Consider the following 14,439-nt stretch of genomic DNA (forward strand, 5'->3'; position numbering starts at 1 on the left):
TTCATAGCAACTAATGGTACTTAAACATGTATTTGAATTTCGTTAAGTTATGTGTTTTTATATTCTTATGAGATTGTGGAAATGAGATGTTCCATATAAATTTCTATATTTATTCTGTTAGTTTAACAAGTGCTAGGGTAAAAATAGAAAATGAGATTGATCTAGGTTTTATCAGATTGTGGTCGACTGGTTGGCGGTAGTTCTTTAGTTTAGATAAGAGACACAAATTAAGGAGTAGGGAGGGAAAATTGGCGCCAAAATTGGAATTGTTGGGTGTCTTTCTCAAGGTAAAGGGCGGGAAAAACATTGCTCCTCTCAGATGAGGTTAATTTTGTCTTTTAACCCTCTTTGTGGGCCTCACGTACATGCCACGTCACCAAGATAACGGAAAAGTTAAAAAAAACTAACGGAAGTACTTCAATGATAGCAATACTAGAGTCTGGGTATCACATTGGTACGATTAAGAGTTGAGGTATCACATTGGTAGGTACACCAGAGTTGAGGGACTGTTGGTGAAAAAAACTCTTTTTTAAGTAAGGTTTCATTTGTTGGATTGGAATAAGTTTCACTAAACCCAATCCAAAAGTATGAAACGTTAAAAGAAAAAAATAAATAGACACAATCTAATGAAGGAAATTATTACAAATAATAAAATAAAAATTTTAAACAGCAACTCTGAAGGTCGAACCCATAAAAAAGTTCTTACATTTAAAAATGGCCCAAATCATATGAACCAGAACATTAGTAATGTTATGAATCATGTTGTTTTAATTGCAAACAAAAAAAAATCCTTCCAATAAAGAGCTTTGTGCGGCGGCACCACTATGACCGCCTCTTTCCGAGTGTCTGAATTCTGGACTGAGCGTCTATGAGTTGCACAACACACCCGTAAGTGAAAGAGACGATCACATCAATTCCTACTAGCTAGCTGCATGACCATGGCCGAGAGAAATTAAACAAAGAATTCCCTCCCTAACCCTAATAACTATATGAAAGAGCACACTATGGTAGGCAACTAGGCATCCAACCAAAAGTCCCTTTCGAAAGCGAACGACGAGGCGTACGCTTCCACAGAATGATTGCTCCGTAAGATTCCGAATCTCCCACGCCTTTTCCGATAAAACTTTGTCTGCTACGGCGGGACCCGCCTCGTCCAATAATCAAACGGCAATCAGTCACGTGTTCCCTGCAGCTAATCAGAATGCTCGGACTCTTTTGATGTACGGGTCCCAAGTGGGAATTAAACTAATTGTTATTTTCTTCACTTAGCAGCCATTTTTAGGAAATTTTTATGTGGGTTTTAGGATAAAGTTTGAGGAAGCTTCGGTTGGGAGTGTAGGAATTTTCGTGGCCGTGGAGTTTAACGGTGGGGATGGTGAGACTTGGCTGATATTTTTTTTGTCTCTAAGGTTGGAAATTTCCTCAGGTGGATGTTAGGGTTATGGTCCAAGTCTCCCAAGATGGAAAATAGAAACTCTACTACCAAAAATGCAAAAAATAGAAAAGGAAAAAATATTGACATTAAGAATATAGACAATTTGGTTATCTTAGTGTCTCAAATGAGTGTCATTGTGACATTGCCTATTACTTCTATTAGCTAGGCATCTCACTTTCTTTGTGGAAATAATGTTTGCGCAGTAGAAATTTATCATTTACAGATTGACGTATTTTGTGACTTATGTGACTACTAGTGTCAGTATTGTTCTTGCTTCTAGTTAACAATCTCTTTATGCCTATTGCTCTATTAGTGTGGTTTGTTGGTGGATGACTCGTATTTGGAGAATTAGAAAGCTGCATGATGGCCGGGGATATGTCCATTTGGAAAAACTATAGTACAATGTTGTGACAAACTATAATCTGGTAGGGTTCCGGAAAGTTAGGTACAATGTTTTGATAAAACTATAATCTGATAGTTATTTGGAAAACTAGGTTAGAATAGAGTAGAGTTTGATAAAGGATTTTTAATGGAAAAAGAAGAAGAAGAAAGTTTAAATTCAAGTTTTTAAGATGGCTAAGTCATCTCGTTTACAATATAATAACTCAATAGGCCCTTATAAAGGTTTTAAATACACATTTTATATCTCTTAATACACCTCGTTATTTTAATTTTCATATAATCTGATTTAAGTAAGTTAAATGACCATAATAAACATATTATCATTAGAAAAAAAAAGAGAAATGAAAAAAGAAAAATTGAATTTACTTAGACGTCTTTGTTTATATACCTCGGACGTCTTTGTTGAATTTGTTCTATAATCTATACTATCTATTCTCCATAAATTATGAACTGAGTTTTGACTATTAAGGTAATTATATGAAGGACCTTATATGATCCTTCCGTTAAGCTATGTGTTCTATTTTCAAACTGATTGATGACATAGTAGAATTGTTTTTGATACATATATCATAGTTGAGTAGAGACGTCGGGTTACAAGACTTTACTATTGAATAATAAGTTCCTATATGATCAAACGTTTATAACAAAAAACGTGAAAGATTTGAAAAATATCTATGTTAGTTTAATTATAATTATACTAAATAATAAAATATTTCATGATATATATATATATAAGGTTAATTTTGGTACTTTGGGGTGTGCATTTAGAGAAGAATTGACATGGAATTTTAGATTAGTAGTGTATTAAGAAGTATGTATGTATTAAAATAAACTAGAAACTGTCCACACCCAAGTGTGGAAAAATGGATGGTTATTATTGTGAATATGTGATTTTTTTGAAAATATTTATGTTTTGACTATAAAATTTTTGTTTATTTGTATGTCAATGTGAGATGTGAAAATGTATTTTTAGAAGTTCGTAATTTGTTAATACTTGAGGTGCTGGCCTTATAGTAATAGAGATGCAGTGTATATTTAAAACTTCTCACTTGCAAAACCAGTATACATAAAGAGTAGTTAACAAAATCAAGATAAAATTAGCTAATTTGGTGAATGAAAGCAACATAAAATAGAACTCGTAAAGTTTCTTAACATAGTAGCAAATAAATTTAACACAAAATAACGACCGGTGACTTTTGTACGAAAGAGAAATTTATCTAAAACAAGTCAACTACTACGATTAGCATTACGCAAGCATTAAATCAAGGAACAAAACGTCATGATTTGGCCAAAGATTAGAAGAGGTGTCCTTATCTTAGCAGAAAAGTAAAATTAAAATCCAAAGACCTCCCCCCTCTCTAAATTACCCAATTAGTTGGAAGGCGGTTTAAGCAAAAGCCCTACTCTCCGTGGGGTTTATGTAAAAAGAAAAAAGACGTCGGCTTCTCCCGTCCGTGCCCTTAAAACTTGTCCCTTTCCGGCCAAATTCTCAGACGAGTCTCTCTATATCAAATTTCCCAATAATCGTCTACGTACATAAATTCATAGAGTAAATTCCAATCGCACAAAACCAAGACCACGAAACCCACAAGAGACCCCACGGCATATCCTCAGCCACAACCACCACGTCCCCCTCTAAACCCAACCTAACCCAACCCAACCCAACCCCCCCTCTCATCTATATAACCATTCCCTCATCTCCGTCTTCTAATTCACCACCACATAACCCACAACCCACTTTCCCATTCCTCTCTTCTCTTCTCTCTCTGTCGATCCGAATATTCTTAGTTCTTATTGAGGGAGCGGAAGATTGTTCTAAATTTGTTGTGTATATCCGGTTTGGGGTAAAACCCGGGTCGACGAGTTGTAGACATCACGGCTATACACAGAGGTTCACGGCCACTCATTCATGTCCGGACTGTCCGACGTAAGGGTTGCGTAATTGAGACCAACCCTTCGCCGCACGGCGGGCGTGGTGCTTTGCCGTCTGAAGGAGGAAGTCCTTCCGACCTTCTTTTCCTCGCCGGCGGTGGTCTTAACGCTTCCCACTTGCTTTTGTTTTTCTAGCTTTTTTTTCCTTCTTGTTTTGTCTTGTTGTTGTCTCTAGATTCGGGTTTTTGAGTTCGGGGAGATTATTATTGTTGTTGTTGTTGTTGTTGTTGTTGTGTTGAAGATTGTAAGCAAAGTAGATCCTGGTGTTGCTGTCGTTGGTGTGGTTTTTGGGTTTTTGTTTTGAGAGAGAGAGAGAGGTAATTAGAAGAGAGAAATAAAGATGATGCTGAAGATCAAGAGGGTTCCTACTGTGGTTTCAAATTACCAGAAGGATGAGGCCGATGAGGGCCGCCGTGCTGGGGGATGTGGCCGCAACTGCCTTAACAAATGCTGCATTCCAGGTATTTTCTTGAGTTTCGAATTTGAATATTTTGTCAAGAAAATGCATTATAGGTTTAATTATCCAGGTTTTGGTTGATTGTTGCAATAAGTGTTATCAGGGGGTTTGTGATTCTATTTGGGATATGGAGTAGCTGTAGAGCTCATTTGTAGCTTCTTAACATGCCAAGTTATATGGTTTGTGCTTTTAGGCTCTTGTTCTGATGGTTTCCGGGTTTGTGTAGGAGCGAAACTTCCCTTGTATGCTTTCAAGAAGCAAAACAACTCACCTGGTGATAAGGAGTTTTCCGGACATGAGAAGCAAGAGGCTCCGGTCGCTTTTCTTGACTCGTTGGTTCTTGGAGAGGTAATTTAGTTAAGGAAGATTAAGAAATAGTCGCAAGCGTTGATTATAGCAGGTTATGTATGGTAGTTATTGAAATTGTTCATGAAATGGTTGCAGTGGGAGGATCGCATGCAGAAAGGGCTATTTCGATATGATGTCACTGCCTGCGAAACTAAGGTACTATTTTTGCTCACCTTTGTTGTTTATAACTGGATTTAAGCTGCAAAACTACATAATATCTTAATGGTGATATTGGTACCAATTTTCTACTTGATTTGGTTTAGGTGATCCCAGGCAAGTTTGGCTTCATCGCCCAGCTCAATGAGGGGCGCCACCTTAAGAAGCGACCAACTGAGTTTCGTGTTGACAAGGTTCTTCAACCCTTTGATGGTAGCAAGTTCAACTTCACTAAAGTTGGCCAAGAGGAGGTTCTGTTCCAGTTTGAAGCGAGTGAAGATGGTGAAGTTCAGTTTCACCCTAATGCACCTATTGATGTGGACAACTCTCCTAGCGTTGTTGCCATCAATGTATGATTTCTTTTCTTGTGCATTGTTTGCTCTAAATAAGTTATTTGAGTGAAAGGTTTTAGCATTAACCATCCACCATTTAACAGGTCAGTCCAATTGAATATGGGCATGTGCTGTTGATTCCTCGTATTCTTGAGTCTTTGCCTCAAAGGATTGATCGTGAAAGCTTCTTGCTTGCACTTCACATGGCGGTTGAAGCAGGGAATCCATACTTCCGATTGGGTTACAACAGCTTGGGTGCATTTGCTACCATCAATCACCTTCACTTCCAGGTTTATAGCTGCCCACTTTTCTAGCTAGCTGATACTAACTATAAGTTTCAGCTTCTGATGTGGTTCACTACTAATTAGAGTTATTAGTCCACAATTCCAATTCTCTGATTTTTGTCTCTCGTACAGGCTTACTACTTGGCTGTGACCTTTCCCATTGAAAAGGCGCCTACTAAGAAGATAACCAGTTTGGATGTTGGAGTTAAGATCTCTGAGCTTCTGAACTATCCTGTCAGGGGTCTTGTTTTTGAGGGTGGAAATACTCTGGAAGATTTGTCAAACTCTGTCTCTGATGCCTGCATTTGCCTTCAAGAGAACAACATTCCTTACAATGTCCTCATATCTGACTGTGGAAAGCGGATCTTTCTATTGCCACAGGTATATGTAGCTAACAAACTTATAAATTTTATATACACATCGTCATGTTTATGATCTAAAGGCAGTTTCACTCATCCGCGCTCTTTTTAAATACAGTGTTATGCTGAGAAACAAGCCCTTGGGGAAGTTAGAGCAGAGCTTCTGGATACTCAGGTTAATCCAGCTGTGTGGGAAATCAGTGGACATATGGTCTTAAAGAGGAAGAAGGACTATGATGAGGCATCTGATGAAAATGCTTGGAAGCTCCTTGCTGAGGTCTCTCTTTCTGAGGAGAGGTTCCAGGAGGTGAATGCTCTTATATTTGAAGCCATTGCCTGTGGTTTGGATGATGGCAATGCAAATTTACTAGAGGATCCAGATGTCAAGCCTCGCTCTCATGAAGAACTCAATGCCATCAACAAAAGCTCCCGTCATGCTATGGTGTCCGGGACACAGGAATGCATTGTTCTGCAGTAATGAGCAGATTAGCGCTTCTGTACCTGTGATTCTAGTATTGCAGTTTGCCATTTGGGTTTATGTCTGTACCTTAATGGATGCTAGCCGATGCCTAAATAAGCAAAACTGGGTTTGCATAGTCAGCTCTACTTTTGCAGTGTGTATGTTCTGCATAATGACTTCAATCTATTTGCTTAGGGTGCTTTGATGGTACTTTGTAAAATACTTCTCTGTAGAGATTGCTATTATGGATGATCAATAAATGTTATGTTTATTCTATGATGATCTCTTGCAGCAGGTTATATTTCATCTTGCAACACAAGCACATAAGATCTAAGCAACTTTTATATGAGCTTACGAGGTTTTGCCAAATTGGTCACATGCCTGGATTTGTTCAATCCCTGATGTTTATCGATTTCCAATCATTTCCCAAGTCTATCAAACATTCCAAGTTTGACTTTGACCATAGCAAAATTCGACTATTATCTGATTGGGTGGGCTTTCAGATGAAAGCTAAGTTTACCTACTGTTAACTAACAGACGAAGGGAATGTTTATGCAGAGCCCCCTAGATTCTTATGTAAAAGTTGCATCAAAAACTTCTTAAACAGCGTTGACCTAAGGCTGGATCAAATTACTACTGCGTCAAAGAATGCATTAAGATCAAATCCAGCAGAGTCAGCTAACTGATCACTCAAAATTGTACAACCAGTTGTACAGGTATGCTAGTGAGGGAAGGAAAACTGACTTCACCACAGCTATTCAGAGTGTTGCAAATCGTGACCAAAATGCTTCCATTCAGCTCCTGTCCCGGCAGAGCCCACTGAATGACTCATTTCTTCACACGGCGGTGACTTTCGGGCATGTAAGTCTAGCAGTTGAGATTTTGAAGCTTCACCCCTCACTTCTGTTGCTTAAGAACTTTGAAGGTGACACTGCACTCCATGTTGCGGCCAAAACCGGAGGGGGTGATGTTAATATGATAAGGTGCATTATGGAGCATGTGAATCTGAATCCCTGCCAAGGTGAAGCCACAGACATCGAAACGGTTGATATATCAGTATTCAGAATGAAAAATGATGTGGAAAATGGTAATCACTTGGAGGCAAAGTATTTGATCAAGGCTGATTCTTCAGTTTCATTTTGTGCTAACAAGGAGAGAAAGTCTCCCTTGTATGTAGCTGCAGAAGCAGGGCTTATTGAAATTGTGACGCTAATAAATGATAGTATTACAGTTCAGAATAACACAGGTGATCAAGGTAGTGGAGCTACGCATATAAACGTTGTGGTGGAGGGCAAGTCTCCAGTGCATGCTGCAATTTTCTGCCAGAAGGAAGGTATTTACCTATCATTACTTGATATATTACTATAGAGGATGAAATAACATTTGATAACTCATTTGGTACTGATCCCTCTATATGATTCAATTTTCGGTTGTAGATGTCCTAGGCCTAATATCACGAATGCAATTGAACTTAAAGTACTTGAAGATGTGGCAGGGAGGACTGCACTGCATTATGCAGCGTCGACATGTTATCTCGAAGGGGTCCGCCTTCTATTAGAAAGATGTCCATCTGATTCTCATCGAGCAGATAGTAGTGGCACCTTTCCAATCCATTCTGCATCAAGCAAAGGTCATGTTCATATAGTTAACTTGTTTCTTGAACATTATCCTGATCGAAAGGAATTAAGGAATTCCAATGGAGAAAGTATACTTCATGTTGCAGCAAAGTGGGGTAGAGACAAACTTGTGAAATATTTTCTCAAGAAAGGTGAATTTAAGATGTTGATAAACCAAAAAGACGGAGCCAAAAATAATCCTTTACATTTGGCTACAATTTATGGACATCCAGCAGTGGTGAACATCCTGACTTGGGATAAAAGGACCAATTTGAAGCTCTTGAATGTTAGAGGCATGACAGCTCTTGATATTTCAGAATATACGTTGGAAACTAATGCATCGTTCCATGCGGTAAGTTAATAACTCTTTGATGCTTGTTTACATGGTCTTTGCCGATGATACTATTCTCATCCACTTATTAAGAATGTGATTCTACTACTCATATAGAGGCTAGTATGGATAGCACTGAGATCAGCAGGTGCACAGCGAGCTCAAACACCAAATCTTCTACCAAGGAAAATAAGACAGAATGCACCGCAATAATTGTTAACCTTGGCTACTAAATCACTTGGAGAGAGTGGTGGAGATGCCGGAACAAGTGTTGGAGATGTTACAGCAAAAGATACAAATTCTTGTACAACAAGTTCCATTCAGCTAGTGCCACCAAACAAGCAAAGCAATAAAGACACAGTCAATACTCTTTTGGTGGTGACGACACTCATTGCGACGGTATCGTTTGCTGCTGGTTTCACAATGCCAGGGGGCTATAAGCCTATAATAACTCTGGCCCTCATGAGGGCATGGCAACTTTCCTCAGTAACGATATGTTCCAAATCTTCGTGATTTGTAACACACTTGCTATGTATAGTTCTGTCCTTGTTGCAGTCACTCTCATTTGGGCACAGCTAGGGGATCTAAGCTTGGTGCCGCTTCGTATAGCATTGCCATTGTTGGGGCTTGCGCTCACAATGCTGTCCTTAGCATTCATGGCTGGAGTTTTTGTAGTTAGCAGTCTTCAGTGGCTTGCTAACGTTGTGATGATCATGGGTGTAGTTTTCCTTTTCACTGTCGTAGCACTATTCACTCCACTCTTCTTCCCTTCCCAATTGTTCCCAACCATCTCTTCTTTCCGTGTACTTCGTTACATCGTCTTTTATCCTTTCTGTTTGGCAGTACTGGTTTCTGGAAGTCACAACGACCTAGGAGAAGAAGATTAACCGCAAGTTGGACAGAGCTCTTTTGGTCTGGTGTTATAGGTTTGTTATGATCTTCTGTAATGATAACATTTATGTATTAAGCTGATCACCGATGCTTGACTTTTAATGAATATCCTTGGGCGATTGCTCTAAGAGAAAAACTCACCGAATTGCTCAATTGCACAAGTTGGTCATATATATAGACAAGATGTTACAAACTATGGGAGACATGTCAAACCATCTCACAAGTTTAAAACATATCCTAATGGAACTCTGCCTTAACATTGCATATCTTCAGCAAACAAAACATTTTCTCATACCACCTACAACCTTTATGCCAGAACAAGAGAACTTTCTATGATGACGGCTCACCCTTCCATGGCCTAGCTCACCTTCAAGGAACAAACTTCCTGCAGAAATTGGACAAAGGCTTTGTCAACTTTACCAAAGCGTGTGCAATATTCGGTTTCGACACTGCAAGGAGCACAAAAAAGTCGCTTTCTTGACTACAAGAGAGTCGACACGGCATACACTGGTAGTTATGCACCCAAGGGCTGCAACGGTGCAAGTTTGATTGCCTAAGGTTGCAGAATCCTTAGGAACTGCAGCATTTGCTTCAATGATGCAGGTTAGCAGCAGATATCGTCCACATTGAGCACAGTCAGGGAATTAACGAGGTGAAGTCCCAGTGGCTGTCATTTTTCTCAAATGCATGCACCGTTCCTGAAAAATAATGAAACGAATAATTTCAAATAGACTGATCAAGAAGATAGGTCTCTTAGGAGGAGCGAATCCTAATTTCCAAAACGTTCAATTTTTTCTTCTGAGTTCTTTTTTATCCTGTAAAATTGAGTTTGATTAATTTAACTCTTGAGTTCATTTTTATGCCAAACTCCAGGATTTATTTCTTCCATTCCCTCTCGTTTTGTACCTAGGCTTATATAAATATGAACTCAGATTGATCATATGAATCACTTGTTTTCAAGAATGTAAATCTCGGCACTAGGAGGTGATAAAATTCAAAATTACCATTTATAATCATCAGTATAGAAAATCTGCGAATACTTCTTTCCTCCGCAGGTGGAGAAGTTGTAAGTTCTCCATATGACCATATGAAGGTCACTGTTATGATGTCGTCCGTACTCTTCCATCTACCAACAACCCTAAATCCATCATGGCATCATTGATCAGTGAATCTACAAGAGAAACCAAACACATAAACTATATGTATATCGATATCATACATGAAGGGAGCAAAACAGTTGACAATACAACAAACCAAAACAGAAGCACAAACATGAAGGAAAGCAACAGTGAAGACAAACAACGTACCTTTTGTTATCGATCTTCTGTTGTCTATTTGATTGACCACAATCAGCTTAAATCGAGCAAGTCTAGACCACCCGATTGCCAGGTTTGAATTGCCAGTCGCTTCTAAGTAGGCTGACATGTGCTGCGCATAGTGTCCCTTAGGATATAATAGAATTCTCCTACACAAACAACCCAAGTGATTGTGATATCTAAAAAACACACAAGTTTTCAAAAATGTATGTCTCAGGACTAGGAGGTGATCGAAAATTCGAAACTACCATCTATAATCATCAGTATAGAAAGCCTGTGAATACTTCTTTCCACTGCAGCACCGTTAATATCTCCTCCGGGGACAGAGTGTTCCCATCTACCAACAACCCAAAAACCCATCATTAGTCAATGGACAAGAGAAACCACACACACAAACCATATGTAATCATGCAACGGAAACAAGATTTGATCTTTTTCGTACACACAAGTAAATGTTGAACATTAAAGAATGCATAATTTCGTGTGAGGATTTCTTTAGCTATCAGTATTTTCACCAAACAAAAAGATTAGAACTTTGAAAGATGTATAACCATTTAGGGATCAGGGTTTTCACCATAGGCAAGCCTCAATCAAAATATGAATAGGGATTATTGCACACAAAGATTTGAGCCAAATTCGGTATGACAAAAGGTGACTAAGAACCCAAAACGTTGTATGAGAAAGAAAGGTATACCTTTCCATTGCGGCCTCCATGAGATTGTAAAAATCTAAGGGGAGTGAGCAGAAAACATGAGAGTAAAAGTGAAAGGGACAGTCTGAAAGTGTTGATAGTGAACTGAGATTTAGCCAACTCGGTTTATAAAGACGGTCGGGGAAAACTCTATCCACTAGAACTCGCCTACACAAACAAACCAAGTGATTGTTATATCTAACAAACACACAAATTATCAAGAATGTAATTCTCACAACTAGGAGGTGATCGATAATTTGAATTACCATTTATAATCATCAGTATAGAAAACCTGCGAATACTTCTTTCCTCCGCAAGTGGAGAAGTTGTAAATTCTCCATTTAAAGGCCACCGGTGTTCCATCTACCAACAACCCAAAAATTAATCATCAGTCAAATGAAAAGAGAGACCACACATAAAAAGACAATAAATAAAACAAAAATATAATAGAATAGTAAGTATATACTATATACCCCTCAAAATTTGGTAAATCATTGATCCGATGGTTTGAATGTGTGTGTTAAGTCTCTTCGAGCAACATATCCCCTCTGTATCTCGGCATTTATAGGTCTTAGAGAACTTGAGCACCATTTTTACTCGATGAAGTGGGATGAACATATAGTAGATATGTGATTTGTTTTGGTTTGAGAGCACCGACTTTTATAGGTCGAGTAGAGTGTTCCCGAATAGTGGTTTCCGTTTTCAAAGTAAGAAACAACTAGACATCTCAATCCAGTGGACGGTTTTGAAAATTGTGGTAACGTTTCAGCGAGAATAGAGTGTTCTCGAATAGTTTGAATAGTGGGTTGAGCACCAACTTTTATAGGTTGAATACAGTGCTCTCGAATACTGTAATAGTTTTATTTTTCAAAGTAAGAAACAACTGACCGTCTTAATACTGTGGGCGGTTTAAAAATGTTGGTAGCATTTCTCCTTTAGAATAGAGTGTTCTCAAATAATTTGAACAATGGTTTGAGCACCAAATTTTATAGATTGAATAGTGTTCTTGAATAGTGGTCTTCTTTTTCAAAGTAAGAGACAACGGGTCATCTTAATAAAGTGGGCGGTTTTGAAAATTGTGGTAATGATTATACTTTGAGAATTGTGAGTGTCTCAAAACGGTTGTTTTTATTGAATTCCACCTATTTTTCAATATATTTTTTAAAAAATTGTCACCGTTTCAAAATGACAAATCTATGTACTTTTATTTAATTTTTTGTATGGAAAAATTGTGAACAATTTGGGAAGAGAAAAGAGCACTGGTTTTATAAGGTCATGTCTTACATTGATAATGTGGAAATTGAAAAATATCCAATTCGTCATGTATGTATAAAATATATTGGCAATCATCCGTTGAACAAAACACAACCAAACTAGGTTGGTCAAAGCCCAAATGAAGTCTGAAGGCCCAAGTCAAGATGAAGACCCAACAGGTTATCAGGACACTCAGGTAAAACACGCATATGTATTTCATGTTTTTCACTGAGGATGGAAGCTCTATCAGCCATCCTAACCCACTAGGTTTTCTAAAATGCATGTCTTCGTGTCTTTACTGATTTTTAAGTCAAAAGCTTTGAATACCCTGGTTTGATTTCTATTTTTTAATAGCATCACATTTGCTAGACTTAGTTCAGTTGAGTTGGGTTGTATGTTACACTTCGAGGATGGCAGTTATGCTTACTATTCTGATTTTGTTGGGTATCTTGTGGCTACCCGTTATGAGTCTTGTTCTTGGTCTCTTTATCTATGCTTCAGTTGTAGTTGTCCATATATGTTTGGAATTCATTGTTCAAATTCAAATTGTCAGCTAAACTAGTATTTTAGTCTTGGAGCCCAAGTTAGTTCTGGTTGTTTCCAACCCATGACCTAATAACTTGTTCTCAAAGACTCCAACTGGTTTTGTGACACACAAATCAATTTTTCAACTGGTCATTGTTTGATCTCATAGAAAAAGTGTTTTTGATGTATCTTACTTTTGAAGAAAACTTTAAAACTTTTTGTCTCCTGCATTTAAATTAAACATTTGTTATGAAAGTCTTTTGTCCTATTTGCTTGTCTATATATGTCTTATCACATATTGGGTTTTGCCAAGGACAAAAGCTTCATAACTTTCCTTTTCACATTGGTTAGCGTGTCTGCTATCATGCACACATTCAGCTTATATAAAGAAAATAAAGTTCTTTTGGCTCCTTGGTTGTCTAGGTTATTAAAAATGTAGCTTTACATTTTTTCTTTGGTTTTGGGGCTTGGTTCCCTTGCATTGTTCCAGGTGCTCTAAGTCTTCCATTGTTGACTGTAAAATCTTAGAGATTGAACAACAAAACCTTCATAAGCATACATATCATTTTGCATGCCACGATGCGAGATTGGTGACGCAAGCAATCCTGAAAGTGTTCACAATCGAATCACCTGTGAGGTAGTGTGATTTAAGGTTGAAGTTTTTGATATATGAGAGCCTAAACACTTAAGAGACAAGTGAGGTAAAATTGTTGAGAGACTAGGAGAGTCTGATACTGGATACAAATGAGGTTTGATATCCCTAAGTTGCTACAAACTTGTAAGGAGTGTTGATGTACTTAGTGTCACGATAAGTCTTTTCAAGCATGGCTGGTTATTAGTTAGCTGATATCTATTTGATTAGCGTTAGTGTAGATTTCATTGTGTAAACACTTGAGAGATAAGTGTGGTATGATAGTCTAGAGACTAGGTAGAGTCTTATATAGGATACAAGATGGCTTGATATCCTGATGTTGCTACAAGCTTGTAAATGGTGTATTAGACTATTATTACATAGTAAAAATCTTTGTCCCAATTATTGCACCTTTATTATGTTTCGTCTTCGTATCCTATCATACATGATAGCACAAGCTATTGCTATCCTTGTGAGTATAATTGAAGTAAGGACTTTTTAGGGCCTATGTGACCCCTTTAGGACCATCACGCCTCACAGAGTCACGGGCCACAAAAGAATTGACATAGCAATTTCTATGTAGAAATAATATCAGAACTAAATAAATTCAGAATCCTTTAACTTATTAAAATTAACTAGCGGTAACTGATCTAAAAACCGTCTCCATTAGTCTCAAGACTTTTCCTCCCTTAGCGGGTTTTCTCCCAACTCCACTGACTTAACTTTCTCTTTCCTCTTTGCTTGAGCTTCCCTCCCGATCGGACGTTGTTGGTGTTTATCACTGCTGCATCTTGGTTTGGGTAGGGTAGGTAGTTTAGTTACGGTGATGCGGCAACCGTTTTTCTCTTGGCTTGTTTGATTGGGTGACGGAGGTGGTTTCATGGTCGTGCAACACAATAGCTGTTGTATCCTTGCTTCGGACCTCTGGTGGCGTAGGGTCTCGATCTTGATCAGATAATTTGTGTCGGCTTTGTGCTTTGTGCTTCTCAATCTTGGCTTCTTTGGTTGTTGACATCTTT

The 14,439-nt window shown here is 38.2% G+C and overlaps 2 protein-coding genes across 2 annotated transcripts; both read left to right on the forward strand.

The window, feature by feature from the left end:
• The first annotated feature begins 3,536 nt into the window (after window positions 1-3,536).
• Window positions 3,537-6,441, forward strand: LOC126787740 (GDP-L-galactose phosphorylase 2-like). Its single transcript, XM_050513640.1, has 7 exons — window positions 3,537-4,230; window positions 4,453-4,574; window positions 4,671-4,730; window positions 4,838-5,080; window positions 5,167-5,352; window positions 5,479-5,727; window positions 5,824-6,441. Exons 1-7 carry the CDS (start codon window positions 4,110-4,112, stop codon window positions 6,181-6,183), a joined length of 1,341 nt encoding a protein of 446 aa, XP_050369597.1. The 5' UTR covers window positions 3,537-4,109; the 3' UTR covers window positions 6,184-6,441.
• Window positions 6,442-6,813: 372 nt separating this feature from the next.
• LOC126788401 (protein ACCELERATED CELL DEATH 6-like) lies at window positions 6,814-9,109 on the forward strand. The gene is given in 5 exon segments (XM_050514390.1): window positions 6,814-7,498; window positions 7,602-7,640; window positions 7,643-8,133; window positions 8,230-8,547; window positions 8,550-9,109. Coding segments are annotated over 5 exon segments (1,983 nt in total). The 3' UTR covers window positions 9,000-9,109.
• Window positions 9,110-14,439: the final 5,330 nt, after the last annotated feature.

This window comes from Argentina anserina, chromosome 3, assembly GCF_933775445.1.
Source record: "Argentina anserina chromosome 3, drPotAnse1.1, whole genome shotgun sequence".
Lineage (NCBI taxonomy): Eukaryota > Viridiplantae > Streptophyta > Magnoliopsida > Rosales > Rosaceae > Argentina > Argentina anserina.

Bases quoted from the DNA above. Each gene is read 5' to 3' on its own strand.
- LOC126787740 (XM_050513640.1), top strand. From the start codon at position 4,110: ATGATGCTGAAGATCAAGAGGGTTCCTACTGTGGTTTCAAATTACCAG. The intron at 4,231-4,452 runs GTATTTTCTTGA...GGGTTTGTGTAG, and splicing joins TAACAAATGCTGCATTCCAG to GAGCGAAACTTCCCTTGTAT. The intron at 4,731-4,837 runs GTACTATTTTTG...GATTTGGTTTAG, and splicing joins TCACTGCCTGCGAAACTAAG to GTGATCCCAGGCAAGTTTGG.